Consider the following 27,477-nt stretch of genomic DNA (forward strand, 5'->3'; position numbering starts at 1 on the left):
GTTACACACAGTTACACATGATATTACAGTCAGGCCTTCTGAGCGAGGACATGTTGCAGGAATCCCTTGGGTCTATCCAGTGGAATATTAGAGCTGATGTCGGTGGCACTGGAAGAATTTCATCGTTGTTAGCTCACGAACTAGGCTCTGCTACCATACCTACTGTCAAGCATTAATGCTTACAACTTTCATCTGGATTTAGTTTGGAATGAAGGATCCTGTTTGGACTGTGTATCTTAGTGCAGTGGGCACTGGTATATGAGAAAGTAATGCCCCTTCTTTTGTATAATCAGACAAGAGATTTACAGAGCAGCAAGTCCCACTAATTACCATGTAGTCCAGGTTTTGTACGTGAGCTCATGACGCAGTGACTGGTACAATGAGACGCACAACCTCTCATTCATCCATCCACCACTCGGTTCTCGCATCGCCTCCTCTCTTAACCCACATTCATTGCTGTCTCTGTGCCAGTTCCTTCTGGTGTAGATGTCAACCAGTTAGTCTGAACAGACAATGGCAACTTGTTGTCCACACAGAGTGCATATCCCAGATTACAACTGTAGTGACACCCTTATTATTTGTACCTTTATGGGTAAAATTGAATAGAAAATGATGGTATGAAATTAATCAGCAATGTTTAAGGAGACACAAAGGAATAAGCTGGACTGACACTCTCATTTCGAATGCGCCTGTAGGTAAAGCCAAAGATCATCGAGCCTCTGGACTATGAGAATGTGCTTCTACAGAGGAAGACCCAGATAATCAGTGATGTTTTGCGGGACATGCTGCAGTTCCCCATGGACGACTTCCAGGTAAGACATGGACAGAACTATATGAACCCTGTACATTTTTGTTCAGCTTTCCCTCTCTAATGGGTCAGAGCAGTGGCCTTAAATCTAAGTGGGAAACAACACATTTATGAGGTGCTACGAAAATGTGATAATGAAGCTTCATTGCAAACACCTACAAAAAAAAACGTTCCAAAAACAGACTCCTTCAACAAGCTAGGTAAGAAGTTGGAAAAGTGGACCATGTAACCTTCTTAAGCCTCCCTGAAGTGTAGTGCTGAAGTAGTGTTTCAGGTTTTCCATGTGGCAGAGATCATCCACTGCACCATTTAGAAATTATTTTGAAAAAGGTCTCAGCCATAGTTCATTGTAATCATTGGGCATCATACATTTTCCAAAAATTCTCTTTTCAAACTATCCGGTCCAGTGTAGGATTAGGGTTAGGATGGTTGTTAACCCTAACAACCATCCTGCCATGGTATGGGTTGAATTAGTTGGACTGTGAAATAAAGTGGGAATTACCTGATAGATTTATGTTGGTTGCACATGAGACGTTTAATGTCATCGTAAGAATTTCTGACATGAATGAATAGTTCACCTAACTATTATTAAAATCCAGCTAATTAATTATTTGAGTCTGTGCTTAATCAAAAACCTATGCATAAATGAATTATCATAGGAGTGTTTATTTTAAAGTACACTGAATATATGACAACTGTGAGTAAAATCACTTGAGGAACCCGTGTGTTAAATGGGTTATAAATTCAACTTCTCCATGTACTGCGTGGACTCCTTCGCTCATGGTCTTCTAAACACTGACACGCTCTGCAGAGCCACTGCTTGTGTTCAAAGGAGCTCAAAGACTGTGTCAACATTACATCACTGTGGGGCTGAGATGGATTTCAGCAGGGTCCACTCCCAGTTTTTAAAGAGAGAAAAAAGGGAGAGACTCATGGTCAAAATGTTTGTCATTCCTTAGTTCTTATGTGTGTGCAACCAAAATCTGATTTAGCTTATTACTCTACGAAAACACATCATGTTCCTTCATTAAAGTGAGCATGGCCACTGTGGTTTATTTTGACTCAGTGCCACACACACACACACCTCTCTGTTTTTGTAATTGCTGACTACAGCGTCTGACATATAATCACTAGTGGAAATTAAGTTAACAAAACAAGAGAACAGAATGGACACACTTGTGAATAGCCAGGGAACAGTATGTGTTGGGAAATCTACAAACTTATGGTCTGTTTTTTAGGCTGTTTCACAATCAGTGGATGGGTGGTTTTTGTTATGAGGCCATTTACAGTGCACAGCCATTAGTAACTGCCCAGGACATGGTGTGTGGGTGTGAGTCTGGCCCGACCCAGTTCATCCATCTGTATAACCTGCCATATGTTTTACATCACTGTGCTTAGAGAGGTGAAAGGGGAGACACACGTGAATACTCACGAACATACAGTAATTACACATGCATGAAAGAGCAGGTGGAAGAGAAGCAAAGACGATTTGTGAATTAACTTTCCCCACATGCACATTTTTGCAGAATAGCATGCATACAGAAATATGCTTGGTTAGATATTGAACTAAATGCAGTTTCAATGTAGTTCATATCCAGCCAGTTGTAACGTTTTATTAAAGCAATGGTCAGATAAGAAGAAAATGAGTCACTTTCATCTTCCAGGAAACCCAACTCTCTCCTTCTGTCCCTAACCACTCTGCCCAGATATCTGCATGCAAAAAAAAAACAAAAAAAAAAAACCTAATTCCTGCCTGGCTTTACACTATCTGCCCCGCAGAGTCACTGCCTGTGGGAGCACGCTCATCTGGCCCAGCGGAAGCCATCAAAGCCCTGGTTTAATGACTGAGGAAGGAAAGCTGTTAATTGGCAGCCAGCAGGTTTTGCTAACAGTTGACTGACAGTAGTGCACTTCAAAGTCTTGTGTGAATGACTGGTCAAACAGACCAGTTGTGTGTGGTTAAGTGATTGGTGAAAACGTTTCCTAGTGCAGCTGAAGTACCACAGTGCTATACTGTGTTATACTGGGGTCATGCTAATTGGTCGTTCAACCACAAATGAAAATTCTGCCATCATCTACTCACCATTGAGAAACTTGTCCCCTGTAGGTTTATCTCAACATGCTCACATACTATTGAGTTAAAGCAGTAGATTAACATTTTAGGAAATATGCCCTTTCCTTCTAAGTTTGGTGAGAAGATTAAATACTGTGATCATGTCATTATGCTAAAGAAGCAGGAGACAAATTCTTTAGACTTGCATAGAGGCTGAAAGCAGGGGTAAACCCCTAACCTGGCTTTATCCAAAACTATAGAAATACTTAGCAGCAACCTTTAAACCTGCTAATGCATCCAACTGCTTTCTGTCTTTATTCTGACACAAGTTACTCATCTGCTTCATATTTAGTGTATTGATATGGAGTGGTATCAATCATCCCATCTTAACCTTTGTAAAAGCAAATAAGTGTATGTATATTTTTTTACAGTAAAATGGATAAAAATAGAACATTTGGACTGAGAAAGGCTAGTTGTTTCTTTTTACCTTTTACAGCAGCAACAAAAACATGAGAAGTCAGTGTAATTTTTCCAATCAGCTCAAGTCTTGTAGGAAAACCACTACATCATTAGCCTGAATATTTTCCTCTCTGCAGGCATTTCAGTATGAGTGCTGGTTTTCTAGTACTTTTTATAGACCTGCCAACAGAACTGCATAAATTCAGCTCATATTGGGCTACTGATAAATCTGTTGAGAGACTGAACTGGACAAATGAGTGCAGAGATTCAATAGCTATATAAACTTTCCAGTGTAAGAATAAGAGATTTGTGACCAAACTAGGTCATTGTGCCACTGTTTCCCAATCATCTCTGTGGGTTGAGTAGAAAAGCAGAGCACTAAGTGGGAGCAATGCAGCGTCCAATAGCTTGAAAGACTTGCCAGCCCAACAGTCCTAATGCCCCAAGGTGCCTTTTCTCCACGACTATGCATCCTCGCTCTGCTCTCTCTGGCTTTCTCTGTCTAATAAGGCTGGTAGGGAGAAGAATTAGGACCGGGAAAGGGTAGACTGCAGAAAATTTTCTGAAGTACTGGGTATTTTCTTCTTTGAGCAACTCAAGAGAACAGACGCAACATGTTCTTTTAACCTTGTTTATTACAGTTTTTAACAGTTTCACTGCTCAACAGGACACTAGAATTTTAACACCGCTTCCACTGTGGAACGTTGAAAATCTGCAGAGAAACCTTAAAATGATACTGCCTCTTATAAAACAGCCTGGCTTTGAACGGTGCACTTTGAACCTCTATGTCAGAGCTTTCTTCAAATTCATGTGACTAATCATATTTGAAGCACTTCACTGTCTTGTCCTGCCAGTGAACCCGTGGATGGTCTGACACTGGCCAGGACCACTGTAGGACCCTATTATGTGTGGTTGTGGCCGAGTTGAAAATAACTGTCATCAGCAGCTGAACTAAGATAATTTAAAAAAATCTTGAAGCTCACTGTGATCTTTTGGATTGGGTTAACTTTGTATTCCTACCCCTACTAATACATTTTGTCAGAGGCATGGCAGGTAGCACCCCCCCCACAGAAGTGTACTTGAGCTGAGCACTCCCTGTCAGCTCCAGGAAAGCTTGGTCTATAGCTTTCCCTGATCCTGGACTGCTTTTGAAAGAAAATATGGAGAGAACTTTCCTATGGGGATCAATACATTTTCATATAATCACAAAAAGCAGTAAATCCAATGCTAAACATACACCCAAAACAGGAGATGGGACTGTTATGGGAGTGATTTTGCTCTGTTGTTTAAAAACACTAGCAGGATAAATCTGCTGTGCCAATCTCTTTTATCAGTCTGTTTTTCATGTCTGCTTCCCATCTTTCTCCTCAGGTCTCCACCCTGCGGCGCCAAGGCAGGACTGTGTTCTCCACAGTGCCAGAGACTGCCGAGAAAGAAGCTCACTTGCTGTTTGTCCGAGAGGTAAAACTAATACATACCTGGACATGAGCCTAGTTTGGCCAAAGTCTCAACCTCTCAATCTTGATCAAAGCCCTACTCTGTCCTTTTGTTTGGAGTGTAGCCATATGTTCCCTCCTTTCATGCAAACAGAGGTGCTTTGCCTCCATCTAGATAATGCTACTGACTCCCATGCCCTGGAAACCCATCAGATACTAGGACTCATGACTATAGCTATGAATATAGTCAAGGATTCACTTTGATTTATATGTATATGAATAAAACAGGGCAGGCTGGATTTCAGAGAAAGCCCGTTGAAAAGAAAAACGAGACAAAGGAAAACTGATAGGGTGCATGTCAGACATGTTGCTGTTAACCTTTACATGAACTTCCATTTGTGCTCCCCACCCTCACATGTTTCCTGATAGTGTGGTGCACTGGCCACGGTCCACTAGTGTTTCACGTCATGTTGTTTCAGAGGACCTGTGTGCTGGGGTTAGTTGGGGAGTCTGATAGGGGATAGTCCCCGTTTGGTTGCAGTCAGGAATTACATCATAACTACATCTGGAGAAGCTGCACGTCCTTATACAGATGGGACGTTCTATTTCAAAATTTATTTTTCTGCCTTATAGTAACCCCTTGCCTCACATATGTATTTTATAAATTTATCTTCATTCATATTATGAACTGATAAAAAACATTGGAATATTGTAAACCCTAGTGTTTACAATATTACATCTCTTGTTTCTCTAGTCCGTATGAAAGAATGAAGGATTTTTACTCAAGATAATCCCTTAATAACCAGCAAACCTCTTGGCAACTTTTGCAATGTTTGCTTGAACAGTTTGTTTTATGATAATGAAAAGAAAATCAATTAATGTTATATAAATTCTAATGATATTTGTCTGAATTTCAAAATTATACAGGAATTATACATTTGGATAGGATTTATTTCTCTGGAATAATTCCAATATTTTCTGTGCAGTTCGATGATCTTAAACCTGCCCTGAGCACAGGATGTCTGTGATTTTTCAAACTGTCCTTCTGGTTTAAATGATCCTTCATGGCCTCTTGTCTTTCTGTTTCTGCAGTGTATCAAAACCTACAAGTCTGACTGGCATGTGGTTAATTACAAGTACGAGGAGTATTCTGGAGACTTCCGCCAGCTCCCAAAGTGCGTGAGGGGGTGTCTATGTCTGTGTGTGCTTTAGCAGTACTGACAGGTGTTCTGAGGTCTAGACCATATTTCATCATCTCACTGTGGTGTCAGTGTTAATGTAATTTGGGACTGCACTACTTTTACATTTCCCTGAGGTGGTAGTCACCACAGTGAAGGTGGATATGGTATAGTAGTGTTCTCCTGGATGCCACACTATGCTTCCAGGACATTTACCAGACATGGTAAATCTTACTGGGATCAGGGAAACTGCCCTTTGTTTACAACCCAGTCAATGTTTCAGCAAGAACCCTAAAAAGACGGAAATCTGTGTCTTGGAGGATCCAAACCTATCTGCAACAACAATAGCAAGCTTCCTTTGTTATTGTACCAAGGACAAGCAGGGCTATTCTCAGACTACTGTTTATAGCAATAAAACCTAAAGGAAATCCAACAATACATTATGTGCCCTTGGTCCAGGCACTTAAGCACAGGAATGGGCTTTAAATATGTTGTGTGTCATGTTTAGAAAGCTGGGCGAGCTTTGGCTTTGATGCATATAGTCTCCCAGAGCAAGCTGGGCTTGTAAAGGTCAAAGGGCAAACTGTCCTTCTGGGGTTTGAAGTACTTTTAGCAAAGCAGCTGCAGTACTTCATTTATATCCTCTAAAGCTAGAAGCATTCCTGAGATGCCTTGACATTTAAAAATCATTTACTATTTTGCACATTTTGTGGTCTGAAACAAGTGAATATTTCTCAGCCCATCGAATATTTGGTTTATAGTTTTTGATCAACCTCTTATGTTTGAGCTGTTTGTGAAGCATGTTACCTGCCCAAATCTGATGATGTACAATACTGTACAATACTAATCTTTCTACATGGTTGCATAACCAGTAGAATTGATTAGGTGATAAAAAGTGTTGAGGAAGATGTACCACTGTTATCTTATGGAGCTAAGCTAATTGTCCCCTTAGTTCAGTACATTGTCTCTTTAGTTCACAATCAAGATTGGTCCTGTGCTTTAAAGCCTGTTATTGCTGTTGAACCTTTGAACGTTTGTTTCTTAACTTCTAACTAGCTGGTCTATTAATATTTGTATGAGAAGATGAAGATCACGTTGAACTAAGCCAGATCTGTTTTCCTTTTGTTCCAGTAAAGTCCTGAGACCTGAGAAACTGGCAACTCACCTGTTTGAGGTGGATGAAGATGTGGAGAAAGATGAAGTAAGGTCACCAATTCTAAGCTTCCCTGCTTCTCCAAGAAACAGTTTGTTCCATAATTTGATTATGTTTATGTTCAACCTCCCTCTAAGACTCAACAAACCTTGTTCAGACAGAAACTCGATTATAAGGTTAACAGAGCACAAATGCTATTCTTTTAATTTATGGCCCAACATTGTAGTATTTATTTAATTTCACTCCTCTTTACGAGCCAACTTTAAGATGTTTTCTTTAATATTCTACGCCCATGTGGTTTCATGAAATTTGTAGCATTTAGGAGTGATTCCCTTCCCAATAATTTACTTGCTTGAGGCCTGGATTTAACTGAAAGCCAGTAATGGACACTGTCACGACTGAACTCCCCTGAGATTAGAAAGGCCTTGCTTCTTCTCAGGACTCAATGGATAGTCAATTTGTTCCTTCCACTGGCCTCTTGGGCGGTCAGCAAATTTGTAGACTCAAAGCAAAATGTGTAAATGAATGTGTGTCCAGTGTGTGTGTGTGTGTGTGTAGGAGTGTGCTAATGTTTTATACATTAGTGGAAGAAGGGGAGGCATACGGTATATAGAAATAAATCTAAGATGAATACATGTGTTGATGTGTGTCCTCCCTCTTGCTTCTCCTCCTGCAGGACACAGCCTCCCTCAGCTCTCAGAAGGGAGGAGTGTCTAAACATGGCTGGTTGTACAAAGGCAACATGAACAGTGCAATCAGTGTTACCATGCGGGTGGGTATGATAGAGTAAAAGTTTTGCCTTTGTTTAATGTAGCTCCCATCTCTCATTTTTCTCTGCTTTGACCTCTAAAAGCAGCACAGCCTACAGTGTTTGTTAGTTTTGACTCTACATTCTTTACAATCACTAGTAAAAACACCATCATATGTACTTTCATGTGAATATAGATCAAACTGTAAAAACAAACTGTGTTGTAATACTCTTTCTTACTCTGTGCATATGGAAATTGAATTGGCCTTTTGTTATGGCAGCACATTTCATGACAGATTTCTATTTTTTGCCACTGAGCTTTCCCATGCCCTGTGTCCACTTCAGGGTATTTTTGGAGCGAAAGAGGCCATTTGGGATGTTGACGGTTTCTGTTTTCTCCATGTAGTCCTTCAAGAGGAGGTACTTTCATCTGGCTCAGCTAGGAGATGGATCCTACAACCTCAACTTCTACAAAGATGAAAACACCTCCAAAGAGCCCAAAGGAACAATCTTCCTTGATTCATGCATGGGGGTTGTTCAGGTAAAGTAGCTTACACATCAGGAAACCACAGAGCAGAAAGTGAAATTCGAAAGATTAAAGTGTTTGTGCTATAAATTGTTGTAGAAAATGGATTTTTAAGATTTCAGGAGCTTTAATGTAGTTAGTAAGTGAATTAAAGGAAGAATCCAATTGGACTATATGAATGTGTTCTTGTAGAATAGCAAAGTGCGCCGCTTCGCCTTTGAGCTGAAGATGCAGGATAAGAGCACATTCTTGCTGGCTGCCGACAGTGAAGCAGAAATGGAGGAGTGGATCAGCACCCTCAACAAAATTCTCCACAGCAGCTTTGAACAAGCCATGCAGGAGAAGAGGAACGGCGACCTCCATGATGGTGTGTGTGTTTTTCACATTTTGTTGATATCTTTGTTGTCTGTCTTAGCAGCTTAATTATTTTAGCAGCTTAGTTATTTTTACATAAATTTAATTTGCTTGTGTTATGGTGTTTTTGTTTGCATTCATTTTCATGTGTTCATCTCCACACGTTTCAGTACCTGCTGCAACCATGGCTTCTTCAATTTGGTTGTTCCTAATGGAATAATTCATCTATCCAACAGGATGTTTCCTCATGGAAATATCTCATGCTGGATAAATAACTTCATAATCACGAGTTCTTATGTAATTCCTCTTTCCTCATCATAGAGAGCCAGAGATCAGGACGTCAGCATGTTTTTATTTAAGTGCTTCAGCTAACAGAGCTCATGTTAATCTCTTCAACAGATGAGGAACATGGGAAAACAGATCTCTCCTCTGGAAGTTTTCAAGACAGCTTTCAGGTAGCCTGCTTTTTCCAGCTACAGTAAGATGTTAAAACAATACTAAGCGCCTGCTTGTGGCCAAAAATAAGCCAGGGCTCACCCTATAGGGATTAGTTTGTCCTCATGCTGAGGAGGTACTTTAGATGTCTGCATGACTTCATTTCACAAGTGATCTGAACTGTAGCTAGAGCTTTGGTTTGAGCAAAGTCATCTGTATAAATAAATGTGCTTCCTGCAACCCGGTCCCTACATGTTCCTGTTGGTGCTAACTAAGCAAACATCTGGTATTCTGTGAATGGCCTCCAAATGTAAAGGCTAGATGAGGTCAACAGTGGTGTTGTAGAGAAGTCTAGCAGTGGAATGTGGCAGGCTGAATGGAAACAGCTTAAGATGTTGTCTGGCATTTACTGTATTTACAAAGTCAACTAATATTTTTTAATTTTTACGACAATATAAAATCCCACTATGGTAACTTTCCCAGTTCTTTTTCAAAAATTTTGCTTTGTCTGTAACAGTCTGTCAGGGATATCGAGTCCAAAATGAGAAATGAAGCTCGCCTGAAGCTGTTTACTTTGGATCCTGACACACAGGTAACAAAGATACTTAACTGAAAAAGTCCTGTCCATTCTCTGTGAGTAGCATTTGAATTCTCACTAGAACCACAGTCAGTTTTACTCCTTTTTGTTTATTTATTTCATGACCAAATTTGTTTTGTTTCTATTTCCAGAAACTGGACTTTACTGGCATTGAGCCAGATGTGCGTCAGTTTGAAGAGAAGTTTGGGAAAAGAATCCTGGTCAGCTGTAATGACCTGTCCTTTAACCTGCAGGGCTGTGTGGCTGAGAATGAAGAAGGCCCAACAACTAATGTATGTTTCAGTGAAAGCTAGTGGCAAAGGCAGTTTTTTTATTTTATATTATGTTGACACACCTGAAATGCCTGCTGGGCTTTATAAACCTTATCTTATCTTATCTTATCTTATCTTATCTTATCTTATCTTATCTTATCTTATCTTATCTTATCTTATCTTATCATATCATATCATAATTCTAGGCCTTTAGCAAATGAGGGTGTGTCTAAATCAGTTAAGAAGATCACAGACAGTTCAGATGGCCCACTCGGCTGTGCCCCTGACACCACTGGTGTTTTTGGCAAAAGGAATGGTTGCTGCCATGGCAACCAGTCTGGGTCTCCTACCACACGTTAGCACCAGTCTAATGCTGTTTCCTGCCATCGCTCTACAAGATCTGTGTCTCTGTAGGAGTATGTCTGCACTCAGCACTCAGCTGGGAAACCACTGCTATTAGCTCCAGTGCACAGACTCACTCTCAAATGGATTTGTGTAATGGAAATACATGGTGGAAAGACTGAATGGGAAGCTGAAATAGATCAGTGGTAAATTTTAACTGGAAAATGAGAAGTGCAACTATCCCTTATGCAGTTACTCCACCACCACTCATTTGGTTTGTCTCTCATCTTTCACCACAAAATATTTTCCTTCCTCTCCCTGATCAAAGGTGGAGCCATTCTATGTGGTCCTGTCCCTCTTTGACATCCAGAACAGTAGAAAGATCTCAGCTGACTTCCATGTGGATCTCAACCATCCTTTGGTCCGACAAATGACATTGGGCTCTGGTAACGGACAGGATTTGCAAATCAATGGAAGCAGCGGTGATGGACTGCTAGGTGGCTACAGGCTGACCAGTGGGCTACCAGAGGGGGCTCTCCAGTACCCCAGACAGGGGGTGTTCTCAGTCACATGCCCCCACCCAGAGATCTTCCTGGTGGCCAGGGTTGAGAAGGTCCTGCAGGGGGGAATCACTCACTGCACTGAACCCTATATGAAGAACTCAGACTCTACTAAGGTATACACGTAATGAAGATGTGACTCTGAATAACAGTGTGCCTAAGTTGTTTGATTAGTTACAAAAATTAAGCCCCTGTTTTCTTGACAAGATGGCTCAGAAGGTGCTGAAGAATGCTAAGACAGCCTGCAGCAGACTGGGACAGTACAGGATGCCATTCGCCTGGGCTGCAAGGTGTGAAACACCACTGTGTATTTCTGTAGTCACCCAAATAATAATAATATTCACACATGATAAAAGCCAATTTTGTTTCAACATGAAGGAATGAAGGGGCTTCCACCAGCAGAAAATCATTCTCTTACCAGCTGTCGTACCAATAATTAGACACATGATGAGAAAAATCAAGAGGACAGATTCTCAAACACACATTGATTCAGATTTTACATACTGCCTCTAACCTAAATTGACACAGAAACTGAACTGAAACTGTTGTCTTTCTTCAGTAAATTCAGTGATTTTTCTTCTTTTCTATTTCTGCAGGCCTGTGTTCAAAGATGCATCAGGAACTCTGGACAAAAGTGCTCGCTTCTCAGCTCTTTACAGACAGGACAGCAGCAAGCTGTCAGATGAGGACATGTTCAAACTGCTTACTGACTTCAGAAAGTAAGGTTTTTGCCCCCTCTCTTTTCCCTCTTTTTAAGCCATCACTTTAACAGGTTGTGGCACATTGTTTTATTTGATGTTTATATCTCTGCTTCCCAACAGACCAGAGAAAATGGCCAAACTCCCTCTGCTCCTCGGGAACTTAGATGTGACTATTGACAGTGTTGCCCCAGATGTAGCCAGTAAATGCTTCTAAATATTTACAAGATAATTTTGGACCAGCTATTTATAGCCATCAGACTTTAACCTTAACCTGTAAACCCTGTTGTTTTCCACTTGGAGATTGTGTCACTTCCTCCTACATCCCTGTGAGGAACTTTGAAGGCAATGGGCCAGGCAGTGCTCTTCTGGAGGTGGAGGAGTTTGTACCCTGCATCGCCAAGTGCTCCCAGCCATTCACCATTTATAAAAACCACCTCTATGTCTACCCGAAACATCTCAAGTATGATGGGCAGAAATCCTTTGCTAAGGTACGTGCAGTATGGATGCATAGCAGTACACAGGACTTAATGTCCTATTACTCTTTGATTTTAGCCTCCCCTCTTCATGCCACAAAATATTATTACTGAAAATGACATTGACCTTTTTTTTAAATAAAGCTTTTGTTTGGCAGGTATTTTCTGATGATCATCATTTTGTTTTCCTGTTTAGCTTAGAAGACAACTGGCAACCGTCTCAAGGTTGTTCAGCCAAGCAGCAGAGCTGGATAGAATAATCCTTACACAGAGCATGGCTTCTGGTTAATACAGGAATAGTGGGATATTATTTTCACTAGGTCAGCTTCATGCAGGAAACTAACCTGCATTCTCTCCTCCATCTGTCTCTGTGCCCTCTTATTTTAAATGAGACCTGGCAGTCTTCTGACTCAAATAGTTCCCTCTTTTTCTAAACTAATGGAGAAATGGACACAAAGGTGCAGTAGATACTGTCTGCAGAAAATTGGTTTAAACCCAACAGGGTTGAGATGGAATTGGTTCTTGCTTTTTCATTATAATCATTATGACCTTTTTTTTTTTTTTTTGTTCAGGCAAGGAATATTGCTGTTTGCATTGAATTCAAGGATTCTGATGAGGATGAAACCCAGCCACTGAAGGTTTATTTACATCAAAATACATTACACACATTTACATTAAATGCTGAACAGACTTTGATTTTAGTTGTTTGCATGCTGCTAAAGCAGAAGTTAAAATGGCAACATTTGCACCATCCTGACGGCTGGCCCATGTACATGAGGTCTCCGCTTTCCCCTTTTTGTCTCCCCTGTTTGCCATCAGCCTCTCCATGAATGATTAATACAGGAAAAAAAGCCCCAAAAATATTTGCAAAATTCAAACCAACAAACATGTTGACTGGAGTTATTTGAACAGGACATGCAACCTTTATTGTCCAAAACAACATTATTGTCCCACAGCCAACAACTTGCATTATATACACATATACATATAAATTTATTTATACATTTATACACATATACATACATCTTGTGATAACTGCATTATGCTTCAAAACACACTTATTTTCTCTACTGCAGTGCATATATGGTCGTCCAGGAGGTCCTCTGTTCACTAAGCAGGCATATGCAGCTGTCCTGCACCACCAGCAGAACCCTGAGTTCTACGATGAGGTGAGATCCATGCTTATCCTACTCCATCCACTACTGTAGTGGAAATTAGACTTTTCAGAGTCAATGTTATTTTTTGAGTGTGAAAATACAGCACTCCTATTCACTGGAGTTTTCACTGGAAAAGCACCACAGGCATTTTTCTCTTTGATTTTCCTGCCTTTGTATTTGGGAACCAACCCTAGGAATCTATGTTCTCCCCTTCAGATAAAAATAGAGCTACCTACTCAACTGCATGAGAAACATCACCTTCTCTTCACCTTCTACCATGTTAGCTGTGAGAGCAACAGCAAGAAGAAAGACCAGGTCGAGACTCCAGGTAGGATCTTTCACTCATCACTTTTACCTCATAATGAGCACACAGCTGCTGGAAATTAGTGTCACAAAACACAAGTTAATCTAAATAGTCTGATACAGGCATACTTTACACATTGTGATGGTTGTTTTTATGATCTGGGAGGAATTCTGATCTTGCTGCACTTCCTGAGTGTTAACACTGTTCTAGACATGTTAATGTACCTGTTCTTTACCCACAGTGGGTTCAGCATGGTTACCTCTGCTAAGGGATGGTAGAGTCGTCATGAATGAACAACAGTTGCCAGTGGCTGCCAATCTGCCTGCTGGGTACCTGGGCTGCCAGGATGGGGTGACTAAGGTAAAAACAACAACAAAAAGGTTATTAATAACATTTTCTCACTGTGAACCCATAATCTGCTGAGGTTTTAAAGCCATCTACGAACAAAATCACGGTGAATCTGTGATTGCATGTTGATTTAAGGAGTGGTTTAAATTATTTTGCAGGTCAAAGTATTTTCCTGTGTTGGTCTTATTAAATATGATTGGACGAGTTTGCTTGAACAGTTTTAAAATGTTTAGCTAATGTCTAAAGCTAACAATCAATAGCATGTCATCCTGTAGTCATTCTGATGCAGGGCTAAGAGGGTTAGTGTAAACATAATTAAAACATTTTCATAATGTATACCAAAGTGGGTCATTAAATAATCATTATGTGCATAATGCTTCCAAACTTTTACCTGCCTGTGTAGGAGGCAATTTTCTTAAAATGAGCATTAAGGTTTGGTAGGATATGATACAAAGCAATTATGGGTCTCTGGTTTCACTGGTTAAAGAAGCCAAGAAATATTTTAATCAGCTTATACAGTAACATTATTGCTGTTTTACAGAATTTATCAATTGTGTTGCAAAGCCAGGAACAAAAAAGCACAATTCTTGAAACAAAAACCTTACGTGTGTCATTCTTACAGTACACTTCAGCCATATGGCAAAACAATGTGCCTTCCTCTGTTACAAAAATGAAAACTATGCAACAATAACTATGATGATATTCACTGGGCTTTTGTCACTTCAGCACTCTGGCTCAGAGATCAAATGGGTAGATGGAGGAAAACCTTTGTTCAAAGTCTCAACTCATCTTGTTTCCACAATTTACAGTCAGGTAAATTCACACATATCTGTTTGACTCTATCCATTAAGCTCATTCATTGCGGGTTGTTCTGGGTCAAAAAAAACATGAGCCAAACACCCACAAAATGCAAGTAACTGTAAAATAACATGTTTTTAGGACCAGCATTTGCACAACTTCTTCCACCACTGTCAGAGCATAGAGATGTCAGAGCAGGCCTCAGAGGGCGAGCTGATTAAATACCTAAAGGTATGCAGAGCTCCATGTATTTCTATTTTCATAAGGAAACTGTAGCAAACCTTTGTTCATGCCCCATCAAGTAGATTCTTTTCATTGGACATTCAATGCAGTACAATAAGCAAAGGTTTATTCATTTTCTTCCCTCTCCTAGAGTCTCCATGCGATGGAGGGTCATGTGATGGTCAACTTTCTGCCCACCATCCTCAACCAGCTGTTCTCTGTCCTAACTAGAGCCACACATGAAGATGTGGCTGTCAATGTGACCAGGCAAGTCACACACACACACACATACACGAAATACATGAAAAATATTATACTTCCAGTTTTTTCGTTATTCATTAGGCAATCAGCTCTGTCTCACACACTGTCTTTGTTTTATTTCTCAACTGTGTGTGACTAATCTTTGAAGCTCTGTAGGCAGTGTGCAAATGAGGTGTCAGTGCCTTAAATTTAATAAATGTAAAGCCTCTTTTTGGCTTGTTTCCCTCTACGAAGTTTGCTTCCTTCCTCATTCTTTAATATTGCATTGTTATTACCTACTTCTCTTTTCTCGTCAGAGTCATGGTCCATGTTGTAGCACAGTGCCATGAAGAGGGACTTGAGCATTACCTGAGATCTTATACCAAGGTGAGCCACTTTCTGTTTTTTTCTTGATAGGAGTCAATCTTTTATATGCTGCTTTGTTTTTGTAGAAATGAAACTGCTTTATCTAATCCTTCCTCTTTCCCCAGTTTGTGTTTAAGCCTGAGCCGTATTCCTCCACCAATGTAAAAACAGTCCATGAGGAGCTGGCTAAAGCCATGACCGCCATACTCAAGCCATCCACTGACTTCCTAACTAGCAACAAGTTGCTGAAGGTACCACTCATAACTACCTGTGCCTTATGAATGCTTAGAAAAATCCCTCAGAAAACACAGTCACTACAAACATCGTCATCATTTTGTTCATAGACATTACATTAAATGTATATGTTTTGCTGTGATGTGTAGCATTTTGTAAATGAACCTTCATGTATTTAATTTGGCCATCTCCCTTGCAATGACTTTGGGTTTGTGTTGCAGCACTCATGGTACTTCTTTGAAGCTCTGGTGAAATCCATGGCTCATTATCTCATGGAGAGTGGGAAGGTTAAGGTAGGTTCTCTGTAAGTCTTCTCTTCTCCTCTTTTACCCCTTTCCTTCAAGTCTAATTCATCCCCTCCTTCTCTGTGTTACCCTCGTCCAGCTCTCTCGGAACCAGCGTTTTTCTGCATCATTCTACCATGCAGTGGAGACTCTGGTCAATATGCTGATGCCACACATCACCCAGAAATACAAAGACAACCTGGATGCAGCTCGCAATGCCAACCACAGCCTGGCACTTTTCATCAAGGTTGGCACTCCTCCCAGCACCTGCAATGCAGTATTCCCTTATAAAGCATATTAAAGCCATGTATAAATCATCCTCACTCTAGACTGTCTGATGACTAACAGTTCATTGATTCTGTTCAGTTCAAGTGAAAGTCAGCTTGTAGAATTTTCATTTATGTCTCTTTACTGTATTTGTTACCTTTTCACTCAGCGCTGTTTCACCTTCATGGACAGAGGCTTTGTATTCAAGCAGATCAATAACTACATGAACTGCTTTATGCCTGGAGACCCCAAGGTTAAAAGTCTCTATTGCTTTTTTTAATGGTTTTATGCAAGTTTTTAAACATGATGTTAAAAGAAAACAGATTTCCAGGAGAGTTACATGACCTTGTGTTCCTTCCAGACTTTGTATGAATTCAAGTTTGAGTTCCTGAGGGTGGTTTGCAACCATGAGCATTATGTTCCTCTCAATCTGCCCATGCCCTTTGGAAAAGGCAGAATACAGAGATTCCAAGGTAAAAAAGAAAAAAGACAGTTATCTCAATGTTCATGTAAGGCAGGGGTGTCAAACTCATTTTAGGTCAGGGGCCATATGGAGGAAAATCTCTTCCCAAGTGGGCCGGACCGGTAAAATAATGGCATAATAACTTAAAAATAACGACAACTTCAGATTTGTTTCCTTTGTTTTACTTTAGTCCAATATAGTACAAGCACATTCTGAACACATCACAAATAATGCTCTTTACAAAACACTTCAAATTAGTTGAAAATTCTGAGGAAAAAATTGGTGCAATTTCAAGAACACAATGCCTCAGTGATTGGAACTTAAACTTCGTCTCATATCTATCTACTATCTACTCTATCTACAAAGGCATACAACTTTAAGTCACAGGCTATCTGGGATTGAACAAAATACTCTTCTAAGTATCGAATACCTCATTCGTCTTTTCCACATTTTAATCCTGAGCTAACTCACCACACCATACAAACGGAGGTAAAAACTTCTGAAGCGCGTAATGTTCGAAGTAGAAGGTTTAATAGGCAGAACGACAAGGCGGCTGACAGGTATAGGCCTACTTGCTCAGCCCCGCTATAAACAGTTTGCCTGCTTAACATAATCGCTATTGCGACACCCAGTGGACACATTTAGAATAGCAGTTTCATTGAAAAATTGCAGCTAATTTAAATTTCAAATCATCTCGCGGGCCGGATTAAACCCGTTTGCGGGCCTCATCTGGCCCGCGGGCCGTGCGTTTGACACCTCTGATCTAAGGGAATTTCATTTTATATTTGTTCTCTGCAGCCTGTTTTCACTGATGGCTTCGTATCTGTACTTTGACTGTTAAATCTGCCAACTAATGTGTCCTGCAGATCTCCAGCTTGACTATTCTCTGACCGATGACTTCTGTCGAAACCACTTTCTGGTGGGGTTGCTGCTGAGGGAGGTGGGCGGAGCTCTTCAGGAGGTCCGAGAGATCCGACAGATTGCCATCCAGGTGCTCAAGGGGCTGTTGATCAAACACACATTTGACGAACGCTATGCTACGAAAGTGAGTTCTACAGCCTGATCACATTAAATGACGCCTAATTTTGAACAACCACTTTTTGTTTTTGAAAAGGATGATGAATCAGATGGATGAGTCACTCTGCTGCTCTTTTTTTTTAACCGCAGTCCAGCAATCATTTTATTTGATAAACCTTTTGTATCAATTTTCTGAGCATACTAAATTTCTTGCCAATTGATCTTTCTCTATATGTCATTCCAGAGCCAACAGGCCAGACTTGTCACCCTCTACCTCCCTCTGTTTGGCCTGCTCCAGGAGAATGTCTACAGATTGGACATCAAGGAGTCAGCTCCCTTTAGCAACCACAGTGTAAGCATGACACCTAGTGTTAGGAGACCGAATTCCAACTTGTATCTCTAATTACTAGCAAGTGCTAAACTTAATATCAGCTCAGCATGTCACTTTCTTACATTAGTGTTTTTATCCTCAGCTGAAAGCACACTGTTATTTCACAACAACAGCACTCTAATGCTTTGCTGGTTTCTGTCCCAGCATGTGAGGGAGGACTCTCTGGGGGTGAACTCTATGGTGACTCAGAAACCTGGGAGTTACATAGAGAATGCTCTCCATAAAGATGTGTTTGGGGTCATCTCTGGAACAGGTGATTTCTTTCTTCACTATCAGTGATAAGCACATTGTCAGAACTAAAGCAGCTGCAATTCTCTTGTAAATTTTTGTAATTAGACTTTCTCCCATCGATGTACTTTCTTTGATACCATGACTAGGTAACTTATCCACGTCTTCTGACATACACCAAAGTAACGTGTGTTTTGTGCTCTGTCACTGCAGCCTCTCCTCACAGCTCTACTCCAAATGTCAGCTCAGTTCCTCACACAGATTCCAGAGGATCACTGATATCTACTGACTCTGGAAACAGTCTGCTGGACAAGACCAGTGACAGGACCAACTCACTGGAGAAGGTAGAGAGATGCTTAAATGATCTGCTTGACTATTGAATTAATGCTGACATTTAAATTACTAGTCAGATGCTCATATGAGCACTGAAACATAAGTACCACGTTTGCTCGTCATGTGTCTTTTATAAAAGATCTCCTCCCTATTACAGATTGAAATGTTGTTCCATATTTGTATATGCAGTTTCCATACTTTTGTCAGGGTTGCAATTCGGACCAATGAGTCACCCACTCTGGTACTTCGGGTTCAAAACAAACTTTATTCAAAAACACAGAACTCAAAGGAAGCCAAAACATGAACACAGGAAACTAAATGGACATAGGTACATAAGCAAAAGGACAAGACAACACGAGCCAAGGAGATAAAACAGGAGAGTCAAGATCACACATATTCAGGGAACACGTCAGACTACAAGGGAACCAGTTCAGGGGGACAAACGTCTGGGTCACACACACACCTCGGGGACACACCAGACTCCACACAGACAAGGGTCAAAGGTCTGGGGTCACATACACGTCGGGGACACACCAGACTCCAGGGAAACAAGCACACAGACTAAAGGGCAGTCCATGATCAAAATCCAAAAAAAGGGGTGGGGGCAAGGCAGTTCCGAGCAGGAGGCAGTGACGGCAGATCTGGCAGTAATGGCAGAATAACAGCATATTGGGCAGATAATCTGGCAAGAGCTGTGACTAAACAAAGGTATATGAAGGAAAACACAAACGAGGCATGGGTGAAAACAATCAACTAATTGGGTCAAAGTAAAGTGGAACAAGACAGAACAAAACCAAATCCTAAAGGAACCTACAAAATAAAAGCACAAAACAGGAACCTCTAAACAGATCCTGACAACTATATGTTTATATGCAGCACATTCATGTGTTGGCTGAAGTTTGCAGTGTGTGAAACTGAATGAAATTTGCTCTTCAGCTCCAAAGATACTTTACTTTTATCCTAATTGTAATTTTTGCTTACTGGGACATGAATGCTCTCCCCCCTCGACCTTCTCCAGAGCTCCCACACGCCTTCTTGCTTAGTAACTTCCCAACTCCACCAAACAGAGAGGTTTACCAGGAGGCACTCGGTCAATGTGCCCCCTCTCCGCTTGAACCCAGAGGGCCAAGCTCCACCTCTGAACCATGCAACCAAGCGGGTCACCATGGACTTCTCCCTACTCACAGTCCCCCTGCCTGACCTGCCGCAGGACAGTGACATTGATAATGACAGACAGACTGCAGGCCAAAGGGTGGATGGAAATCATGAGGAAAACATACCTATACAAGTATTCTGTTTGGGATTTCTGACCTTTTGACTTTAACTAAAATTGTAGAGTCCAGTTAAATCTTACAAAACTCTAAACTTAACCAGACCTGATTCTTTTGCTACTTTTTGTGTCTGTGAATTCCAGTTTAGAAACCAGCACATATGTGGTCAACACATATCTGTACAATATGTCCAAAATCCTCCCATCCTTCCTCCCAGCATTCCTCTCTTCTGAGTGTCCCACTTTAGGGAGTGTGTATGCTTTTACCAGTGTGGAGGCCGAGCTGACCTCTGCACCTTTTCCACTTATTTTCTTGGATGCTGTAATGTAACTTTCAGTGTGTTTCTTCAAAACTGAGGACAGAGCTGCTGCATCCAGTGTGTTGTTTTTGTGTGTGTGTACTGTATCTATCAAGGAAGATTCTCATGTATGAAATGCAGTTTGTTTGAGTGATGTTGTTTTATCTCATTGAAGTTTAAAGGTTTCTGCAGCTCTGGTGTCTGATTAATTACCTGTTCATTTCTCTCTTTACTTTCTTCCTGTACATCAGACCCCGTGCACAGTGACTCTGGGCAGCACTGTGCTGCGCTGCGACAAACTTGACAGAGACGAGATCAAAAACCTACTAATGTGCTTCCTGCATATCCTCAAGAGCATGTCGGAGGGTAGGACAGTCTTTGTAGTCGAGTTTAATACAAGCTGATATAAAAATGTGTAGAGAACATTTTTGTTCATGTTCTCTTACCCTTTCATCCTCCTCAGAGGCCCTTTTTTCTTACTGGAACAAGGCAGCTCCCTTAGAACTAATGGACTTCTTTACATTGATAGAGTAAGTGTCAGGATCCTGCCGTGGACTTCCTTTGTTGGAGTTTTATTTTGAAAGACTCTGCAGGATCCACTTTGTCTGTCCGTTTTACCTTGTTTTGATTTTGATTATTTTCACCTGTGTCTTGTTTTCCCCTTAGTTAAATACCCCTCTGTTTCCCTCAATCTTTGCCAGGTTGTTTGTGTTGTTTTTAGTCAGAGTTAGCTACCTAGCCTTTGTTCCAACCCTGCCAGAGTTTTCTCCTTTGTTTGGGTTTTGTCTTTGGAGCTTCGTTTGTTAAGTAGCCCTTTTTTATGTGTCTCTTTGAGTTTTCCTCTCTGTGTCTTGTGTATGTCTAGTTATTCCCAGTCTATGTCTATATGTCGGTCTTGTATGTTCTGTCGGCCTGTGGTTTCCCCAGTGTCTGCGTCACCCAAGCTGTTCCGAGTTTCATGTTCTGTTAGCGTCCCCTGCTGAGTTCCCCGAGTGTGTGCGTGAACCAGGTTGGATGCCCCGTGTTCTGTCCTTGTTTTTCTTCTGTGTTTCCCGTGTGAGTCTGTGTTGCCGTGAGAGTGTGTAACCAGACCGTTCCTGAGTTCCCGTGTGAGTCTGTGTCCCCATGTGAGTGTGTGACCAGACGTATGCTTAGTTTTTCTGAGTGTTGTGTCCGTGTTCCAGGTTCTGTTTTGTCTTGTCTGGCGTCTACCCTTTTTGTTTCTCTTTAACCCGAGCCTGTGTTCCATGAGTTTTTGATTTCTCTAATAAACCTTACCTGCACTGATTATCAGTTCTGAGTGTTTTTGGGTCCTTAAAAACAAGAACCAACAGGTTCTGACAGTAAGTGCAGAGTTAGACAACCACTATACATGTGTACATGTATATTTGAGATTAAAAACCTCGGTCAAATCGCATTGTTTGCACTTGTTTTATTCCAACCAGACTATTAATTCTTTGTTTGAAAAGAATAGTTGAACATTTTGATAAATATGATTCACTTTTTGCTGAAGGTTAGGTGAGAAGATCGATACTATTCATGTATGTGCATTAACTGACACTAAATCCAGGAGTTAGCTTGTCTACCTGGAGCAACCAGCCTGGATCTGTCCAAAGTTCAGATGCATTTAGTGTCTAAAGCTAGTTTGTTTAATACTCACACAGCTTGACATGTAAAGGCACAATTTATAGTTTTAAGGGGAATTATTTTCTGGTTTCCCCCTGCTTCCGCTCTTAATGGTGGTTGGTTCAGCTGTGGCTCTGTAGATAATATAGACATGAGAGTGGAATAGATCTTCTCATTTAACTCCAAAATGTCAAAAATAATTCTTTAGGTAAACTATCCTGATAACCAGCAGGTAAATAATGAGTAAGTAGTAGTGCTTGTCCTTTTCTGACTGAGCTCCACTGGTTGTATTTGTCCTGCAGAGTCTGCCTTCATCAGTTCAGATACATGGGAAAGAGATTCATCACCAGGTAGAGTAAATGTTCTTCTGTGTGAGGAACTAGATTATACCCCATATACTATGTGATACAGAATTCATAAATTAATACTTCAACTCAAACTGTTTTATGCAGTGATAATACTCAATTTGCATACAGTCTTACAAACTTAAATTCTTACTGAAGCTTTTAACCCCTTGCTCTTGGTTTGTCCTCATCTGTAACACTGCTGGCAAGTTGTTTTGTGGTTAAAATGTCGTGGCCCCAGGGCTCCCTGCATGGGTAAGAGATATCCCTGTCTTTTTTTTTCCCTCACTTTGCTTAATTGAATGCATGGCCCTGCCATTTGTCTTCATGACTGTTGTTCATACTTTCAGACTTTGTGGTCTTACTTTGAAAACCATACTATATACTAGCACTTTAACCTCATCTTACTTTTTCTTCATCTGATTCTTTTGCACATCATATATGTATTAACTGTGCTGTCCCAGGACAGTTGTTGAACTTCGCACTAATGGGGTTTCTCATCTTCCCCACAGGAGCCAGGAGACTATAGGGCCAATAGCTCCAGAAAGGAAGTCGCTGACTCTACCTGTGTCTCGTAACAGGGCGGGAATCCTGCACGCTCGCCTTCAGCAGCTGGGAACGCTGGAAAATGCTCACACCCTCAACAACAGTAAGTCCCTAATATAAATTTTATTGTATTTTTTCCTGTGTCACACAAGTGTCTTAACTTGATAGCCAGACATTACACACCCTTGACTAAAATAAGCAGAACTCGCTCTTTGCAGTGGTGGCAGTGGTTTATATTGAGGACATACATAAATCCATTTAGAGGTCACAGAAAAATTATAACTTCAGATCTTAGCCCAGAGCCATCAGATGCATACTTTTCTTCAGCTGCTGTCTGTGCATTGAGAACAGGAACTGTTATTGGCCAGTGCATCAGGACTTTCCATGATGCAGATTGTAAATTAGTTAACAAGTAAAAAGAAGTGTAGACATTTTTGATTCTGAACTCTCAGTTAATCTTAAATTTGTGTTGGCTTATTTGAGAGCTGATCATGATATAATCTTAGTTTTATTAGTGTCTTAGTATATAATTTCATCATATATTAACAAATGTTCTCCTACAAATAAGCACTTGGCACATGAGCTATTAGCTATTATACAATAATAAAAAAAAAAAAAACAATTTTCTCCAACTGATGTGCAGTGTAGGGGAGAGTCATATTTATTGCTCCAATAAAGCGTTATCTCTAAAGGTGACCTTGTGTCTTTGCTTTCTGTGCAGTGTACTCTCATACGGAAGCAGACGTGAGCAACCAGTGCCTGCTAGAGGCCAATGTCTCGACAGAGGTCTGTCTGACTGTGCTGGACACACTCAGCATCTTCATCATGGGGTTCAAGGTATTAACTGAGATTGTATTTTCATAAAAGAAAAACAACCACAATGCAGAACATGTCTATTCACAAATTACTTTCTCCTGTGTCCCCAGACCCAGCTAAATTCAGATCTGGGTCACAACCCCCTGATGAAGAAAGTTTTCCAGGTGCATTTGTGCTTCCTGCAGATCCATCAGTCCGAGGCAGCACTGAAACAGGTCTTCACTTCACTCAGGACATTCATCTACAAGGTGAAAAGTTTCCCTTTCTTGGTTCACCGTCTCTGTAGCCATGTCACACTTTAAGGCAGTTGATCTAACCTACCACTGGATAGGGATTTGGAAGATTAGTTTTATTACTTTCATTATCTTCTTTTCATACCACAAAACAAAATTTCATTTGCCGTGCATTACTCCACATTCTGTCTGTCTCCACGCATTCTTCAGTTCCCCTGTACCTTCTTTGACGGCCGGGCCGACATGTGTGCCTCTCTGTGCTATGAAATCCTAAAGTGCTGTAACTCCAAGCTGAGCTCCATCCGCAGCGATGCTGCCCACCTTCTCTACTTCCTCATGAAGAGCAACTTTGAATACACAGGCCGCAAGTCTTTTGTACGAACACACCTGCAGGTATGTTCCTGGAAGGGTCTGTGCAACTTGTTCTCAGTATTGCTGTTTTTTTTAACTTTACATATGCAGTTGAATTCCTTCTGTTTTCTGAGTCGTGCATTCGTGCAGCATTGATTGTTTCTTCCTGTGCTTTCTCAGGTGGTAATTGCTGTCAGTCAGCTGATTGCTGATGTCATCGGCATCGGGGGTACCCGTTTCCAGCAGTCTCTGTCTATCATCAACAACTGTGCCAACAGTGACAAGAACATCAAGGTGGGTAGTTACAAAATATGTTAGCCTATTGAGGCATGAAATGTGTCCCATTGTTACCCATGATAGGTGGTATATTTATAATCCATGCAACAATGCTCCTTACTTGTACTGTCCAATAATAGTTAATAATAGGTTTGTAAATTGGCTTAATTCAAGCCTTTTTCTGTTTCTATACTTACCCATGATATTTTCATGCAAAATCACACAAGCCTGATATGCTGCTGTTGTATATGCAGCACACAGCATTTCCTTCAGATGTGAAGGACCTGACTAAACGCATCAGGACAGTGCTGATGGCCACAGAGCAGATGAAAGAACATGAAAACGAACCGGAGATGCTGGTGGACCTCCAGTACAGTTTGGCCAAATCCTACACCAGCACACCTGAGCTTCGCAAGACCTGGCTGGACAGCATGGCACGCATCCACATCAAGAATGGAGATCTTTCAGAGGTACATTTTAAAGTTCAGTTGTAGCAGGCCTACAGTAACTCTACATGAAGTTGGGCAAGTTAAGAAATAGGGTAGTGTGGTGCACTTGTATGTTTTAAATGGCAATTTTAAAAATATTTTTGTGCTTCACCTACAGGCAGCCATGTGTTACGTTCATGTTGCTGCTCTGGTGGCTGAGTACCTGTGGAGGAAAGGTGAGTTGGTGATTTTGTGCTTCTCCTGGAATTGTTAGACTTCTTTTACAGTAATTAACACCATTGAACTCCATTCCGGTATTTTTATGATCCCACTTTAGAGGACATATAATGAATCACTGGTAGGGGATAACACAATAGAAAGAAGATTATCTTGAATTATGGTTTAATATACCCCATAAATTTGACGTACTGAAGAGAGATTATGTGCAGTAATAAGAACACTTTATATCTTAGACCACACATATCAAATCTCAGTGTCTGAGTGTCTATTAATGCAGATTTCCTCTAAAGGAACTATAATTCAGTAATTCAATACACTAACAATGATTAGATAAATAAGATGAATTACCTAATTTTCATATAAACAGTGATTTAAATGTTTCGCAGGTTTTTTTTTTTTTATTTGTAATGTTTTTCCTGGATTTCTTCAGTCTTTAACTGGGAAAAGTAAAGTTTGTATGTTGCCACACACAGGAACATATGCAGTCTGTTTTACTAATCAGAAACAAAAAAATGGGTGATTACCCACATTTACAAAAACATGTAGTAATGTTTTTTTCTTTTGAAAAGTTATGTCTTATTTAGCTTGTCTTGTTTTCAACAGAAGAAAAGCTTATCAACACATGTTTTTGTTGACAGAAATGAGTGACATTTGAAAGTGTGGTTTTTTTTTTGTTTGTTTTTTTTTTTCTTGTACAGTGCTTGATTAACTCATGTTCCACCTGTGTCTACAATATACTGTGTATCAGGTATGTTCAGGCAGGGATGCTCAGCTTTCCGTGTCATTACTCCAAACATTGATGAGGAGGCAGCCATGATGGAGGATGTAGGGATGCAGGATGTTCACTTCAACGAGGTTAGACTTTTCTGCTGCAGTCTGTTCTACGTGCCATATAATGTACGCAGTCGGTCCCTCTGTTGACCAAGCATTTAGGATGTTTTTCTAAGTTCCTCGTTGGCATCACGTGTTACATAATGACTGTTAGAAGAGCTCTTATCTCTTTAGGGAGTATCAGCTGCTCTGTGCAGTTAATAATGAAATGAAAAAACTGTAGACTTTGACACAGGGATTGGCACATGTGCTGTTTTGGAAGAAAAGGAGCAGTCTTGGTGTCAGCACTGTTAAGGCTGTTCAGGATTTAGTTCATGGACACTCCAGCAGAGGCAGAGAGTGAGACTTGTTGACACAGAGGCCTGAAACCAAGTCTCCTGGTAAATTGATAGCACAGTGAAATTAAAAGTGATGGCCAGAGAACGTGTGAGCTTTTATGAGTTGGTCAACAGACATGTAGGCAGTGAAAAGTGCTTTTACCTTCCATCTATTCTGAGAAGCTTTTCTCTTTATGAGCTGGATTCAGTGTCATTCCCCAATAAAAAGAAAGGAGATAAATCCATTTCCTTCCCATCTGCTGTTTCTGCTGAGTTTAAGTTCACCATAACATCAAAACAAATAACAAGCACAAATGTTTATCTTTGCAGCAATTATTCTGTGCTGAAAGTGTAGAGTTGGCATGAAAGTTTAATACATTTATTTATCTGCGTGTTCAGGAGGTGCTGATGGAGCTATTGGAGGAGTGTGCTGATGGCCTGTGGAAGGCAGAGCGTTATGAGCTTATCGCTGATGTCTACAGGCTCATCATTCCCATCTATGAGCAGCGTAGAGACTTTGAGGTAATCCCCACCAGGAGCATATATTCAAAATCACAAATTAAAATCTCCCCTTTACAGAACTGTTCAGACTTGGCCCCAGACTGTGCTCAGGTGCATCAGGTTTGCTTTTAATTCTCCTCTAGAACTGGAGTCTATATGTGGCAAACTGAGAAACACAACTGTGTGTATAAGGTTTCACCCTGCATGTCAGGACAAAACTGTGCCATTAATCACCTCTGTGGTGAGGCATACATCAGGCTGAGGGTCCAAAACGTACACTTCCCAGATGATAAAAGCACTTTAAATAAACAGCAACTAAAATATTTAGCTGGAATTACTCTCCACTGCACTATTCACTCAAATTCAGGTATTCAGAACTTTTCTCTCATCATGTTCTTGGTTGATTTGTATGACGGTTCCCCCATTTGTATTTTGTGGAATAGAAACTGACACACCTGTATGACACTCTCCACCGTGCCTACACTAAAGTGATGGAGGTGATGCACACTGGCAAGAGGCTGCTGGGCACATTCTTCAGAGTGGCCTTCTTTGGACAGGTAACGGGCAAGTTTCCAACAGGACAAACAGAAATGTTGTAATAGATTGAATTGACAACATCTTTTGACTTGTATGAATGCTAAAAAAAACCCTCTGACCTTATTGTTTGTATGT

General features: G+C 40.7%; 1 protein-coding gene across 4 annotated transcripts in view; it reads left to right on the top strand.

Moving 5' to 3' along the window:
• Nucleotides 1-27,477, top strand: part of dock9b (dedicator of cytokinesis 9b) — a 44,710-nt gene that overhangs the window by 12,948 nt on the left and 4,285 nt on the right. For all 4 annotated transcript variants that reach the window (XM_026301420.1, XM_026301418.2, XM_026301421.1 and 1 more), the window contains exons 2-46: nucleotides 696-812; nucleotides 4,692-4,781; nucleotides 5,849-5,931; nucleotides 7,066-7,135; nucleotides 7,764-7,859; nucleotides 8,242-8,376; nucleotides 8,554-8,728; nucleotides 9,115-9,170; nucleotides 9,668-9,742; nucleotides 9,880-10,020; nucleotides 10,670-11,017; nucleotides 11,109-11,191; nucleotides 11,498-11,620; nucleotides 11,723-11,802; nucleotides 11,903-12,090; nucleotides 12,648-12,713; nucleotides 13,152-13,244; nucleotides 13,449-13,560; nucleotides 13,778-13,896; nucleotides 14,611-14,697; nucleotides 14,824-14,913; nucleotides 15,056-15,171; nucleotides 15,462-15,531; nucleotides 15,636-15,761; nucleotides 15,966-16,037; nucleotides 16,129-16,275; nucleotides 16,465-16,548; nucleotides 16,657-16,768; nucleotides 17,625-17,803; nucleotides 18,020-18,127; nucleotides 18,311-18,419; nucleotides 18,608-18,738; nucleotides 20,548-20,662; nucleotides 20,760-20,826; nucleotides 22,225-22,272; nucleotides 22,779-22,915; nucleotides 23,534-23,649; nucleotides 23,739-23,876; nucleotides 24,072-24,254; nucleotides 24,393-24,506; nucleotides 24,743-24,958; nucleotides 25,095-25,152; nucleotides 25,905-26,011; nucleotides 26,704-26,826; nucleotides 27,249-27,362. In XM_026301420.1, coding sequence (XP_026157205.1) covers nucleotides 696-812; nucleotides 4,692-4,781; nucleotides 5,849-5,931; nucleotides 7,066-7,135; nucleotides 7,764-7,859; nucleotides 8,242-8,376; nucleotides 8,554-8,728; nucleotides 9,115-9,170; nucleotides 9,668-9,742; nucleotides 9,880-10,020; nucleotides 10,670-11,017; nucleotides 11,109-11,191; nucleotides 11,498-11,620; nucleotides 11,723-11,802; nucleotides 11,903-12,090; nucleotides 12,648-12,713; nucleotides 13,152-13,244; nucleotides 13,449-13,560; nucleotides 13,778-13,896; nucleotides 14,611-14,697; nucleotides 14,824-14,913; nucleotides 15,056-15,171; nucleotides 15,462-15,531; nucleotides 15,636-15,761; nucleotides 15,966-16,037; nucleotides 16,129-16,275; nucleotides 16,465-16,548; nucleotides 16,657-16,768; nucleotides 17,625-17,803; nucleotides 18,020-18,127; nucleotides 18,311-18,419; nucleotides 18,608-18,738; nucleotides 20,548-20,662; nucleotides 20,760-20,826; nucleotides 22,225-22,272; nucleotides 22,779-22,915; nucleotides 23,534-23,649; nucleotides 23,739-23,876; nucleotides 24,072-24,254; nucleotides 24,393-24,506; nucleotides 24,743-24,958; nucleotides 25,095-25,152; nucleotides 25,905-26,011; nucleotides 26,704-26,826; nucleotides 27,249-27,362 — 5,217 coding nt within the window. The remainder of the gene's footprint in view (nucleotides 1-695; nucleotides 813-4,691; nucleotides 4,782-5,848; nucleotides 5,932-7,065; nucleotides 7,136-7,763; nucleotides 7,860-8,241; nucleotides 8,377-8,553; nucleotides 8,729-9,114; nucleotides 9,171-9,667; nucleotides 9,743-9,879; nucleotides 10,021-10,669; nucleotides 11,018-11,108; nucleotides 11,192-11,497; nucleotides 11,621-11,722; nucleotides 11,803-11,902; nucleotides 12,091-12,647; nucleotides 12,714-13,151; nucleotides 13,245-13,448; nucleotides 13,561-13,777; nucleotides 13,897-14,610; nucleotides 14,698-14,823; nucleotides 14,914-15,055; nucleotides 15,172-15,461; nucleotides 15,532-15,635; nucleotides 15,762-15,965; nucleotides 16,038-16,128; nucleotides 16,276-16,464; nucleotides 16,549-16,656; nucleotides 16,769-17,624; nucleotides 17,804-18,019; nucleotides 18,128-18,310; nucleotides 18,420-18,607; nucleotides 18,739-20,547; nucleotides 20,663-20,759; nucleotides 20,827-22,224; nucleotides 22,273-22,778; nucleotides 22,916-23,533; nucleotides 23,650-23,738; nucleotides 23,877-24,071; nucleotides 24,255-24,392; nucleotides 24,507-24,742; nucleotides 24,959-25,094; nucleotides 25,153-25,904; nucleotides 26,012-26,703; nucleotides 26,827-27,248; nucleotides 27,363-27,477) is intronic.

Source organism: Mastacembelus armatus, chromosome 2 (assembly GCF_900324485.2).
Source record: "Mastacembelus armatus chromosome 2, fMasArm1.2, whole genome shotgun sequence".
NCBI classification, from domain to species: Eukaryota; Metazoa; Chordata; class Actinopteri; order Synbranchiformes; family Mastacembelidae; genus Mastacembelus; species Mastacembelus armatus.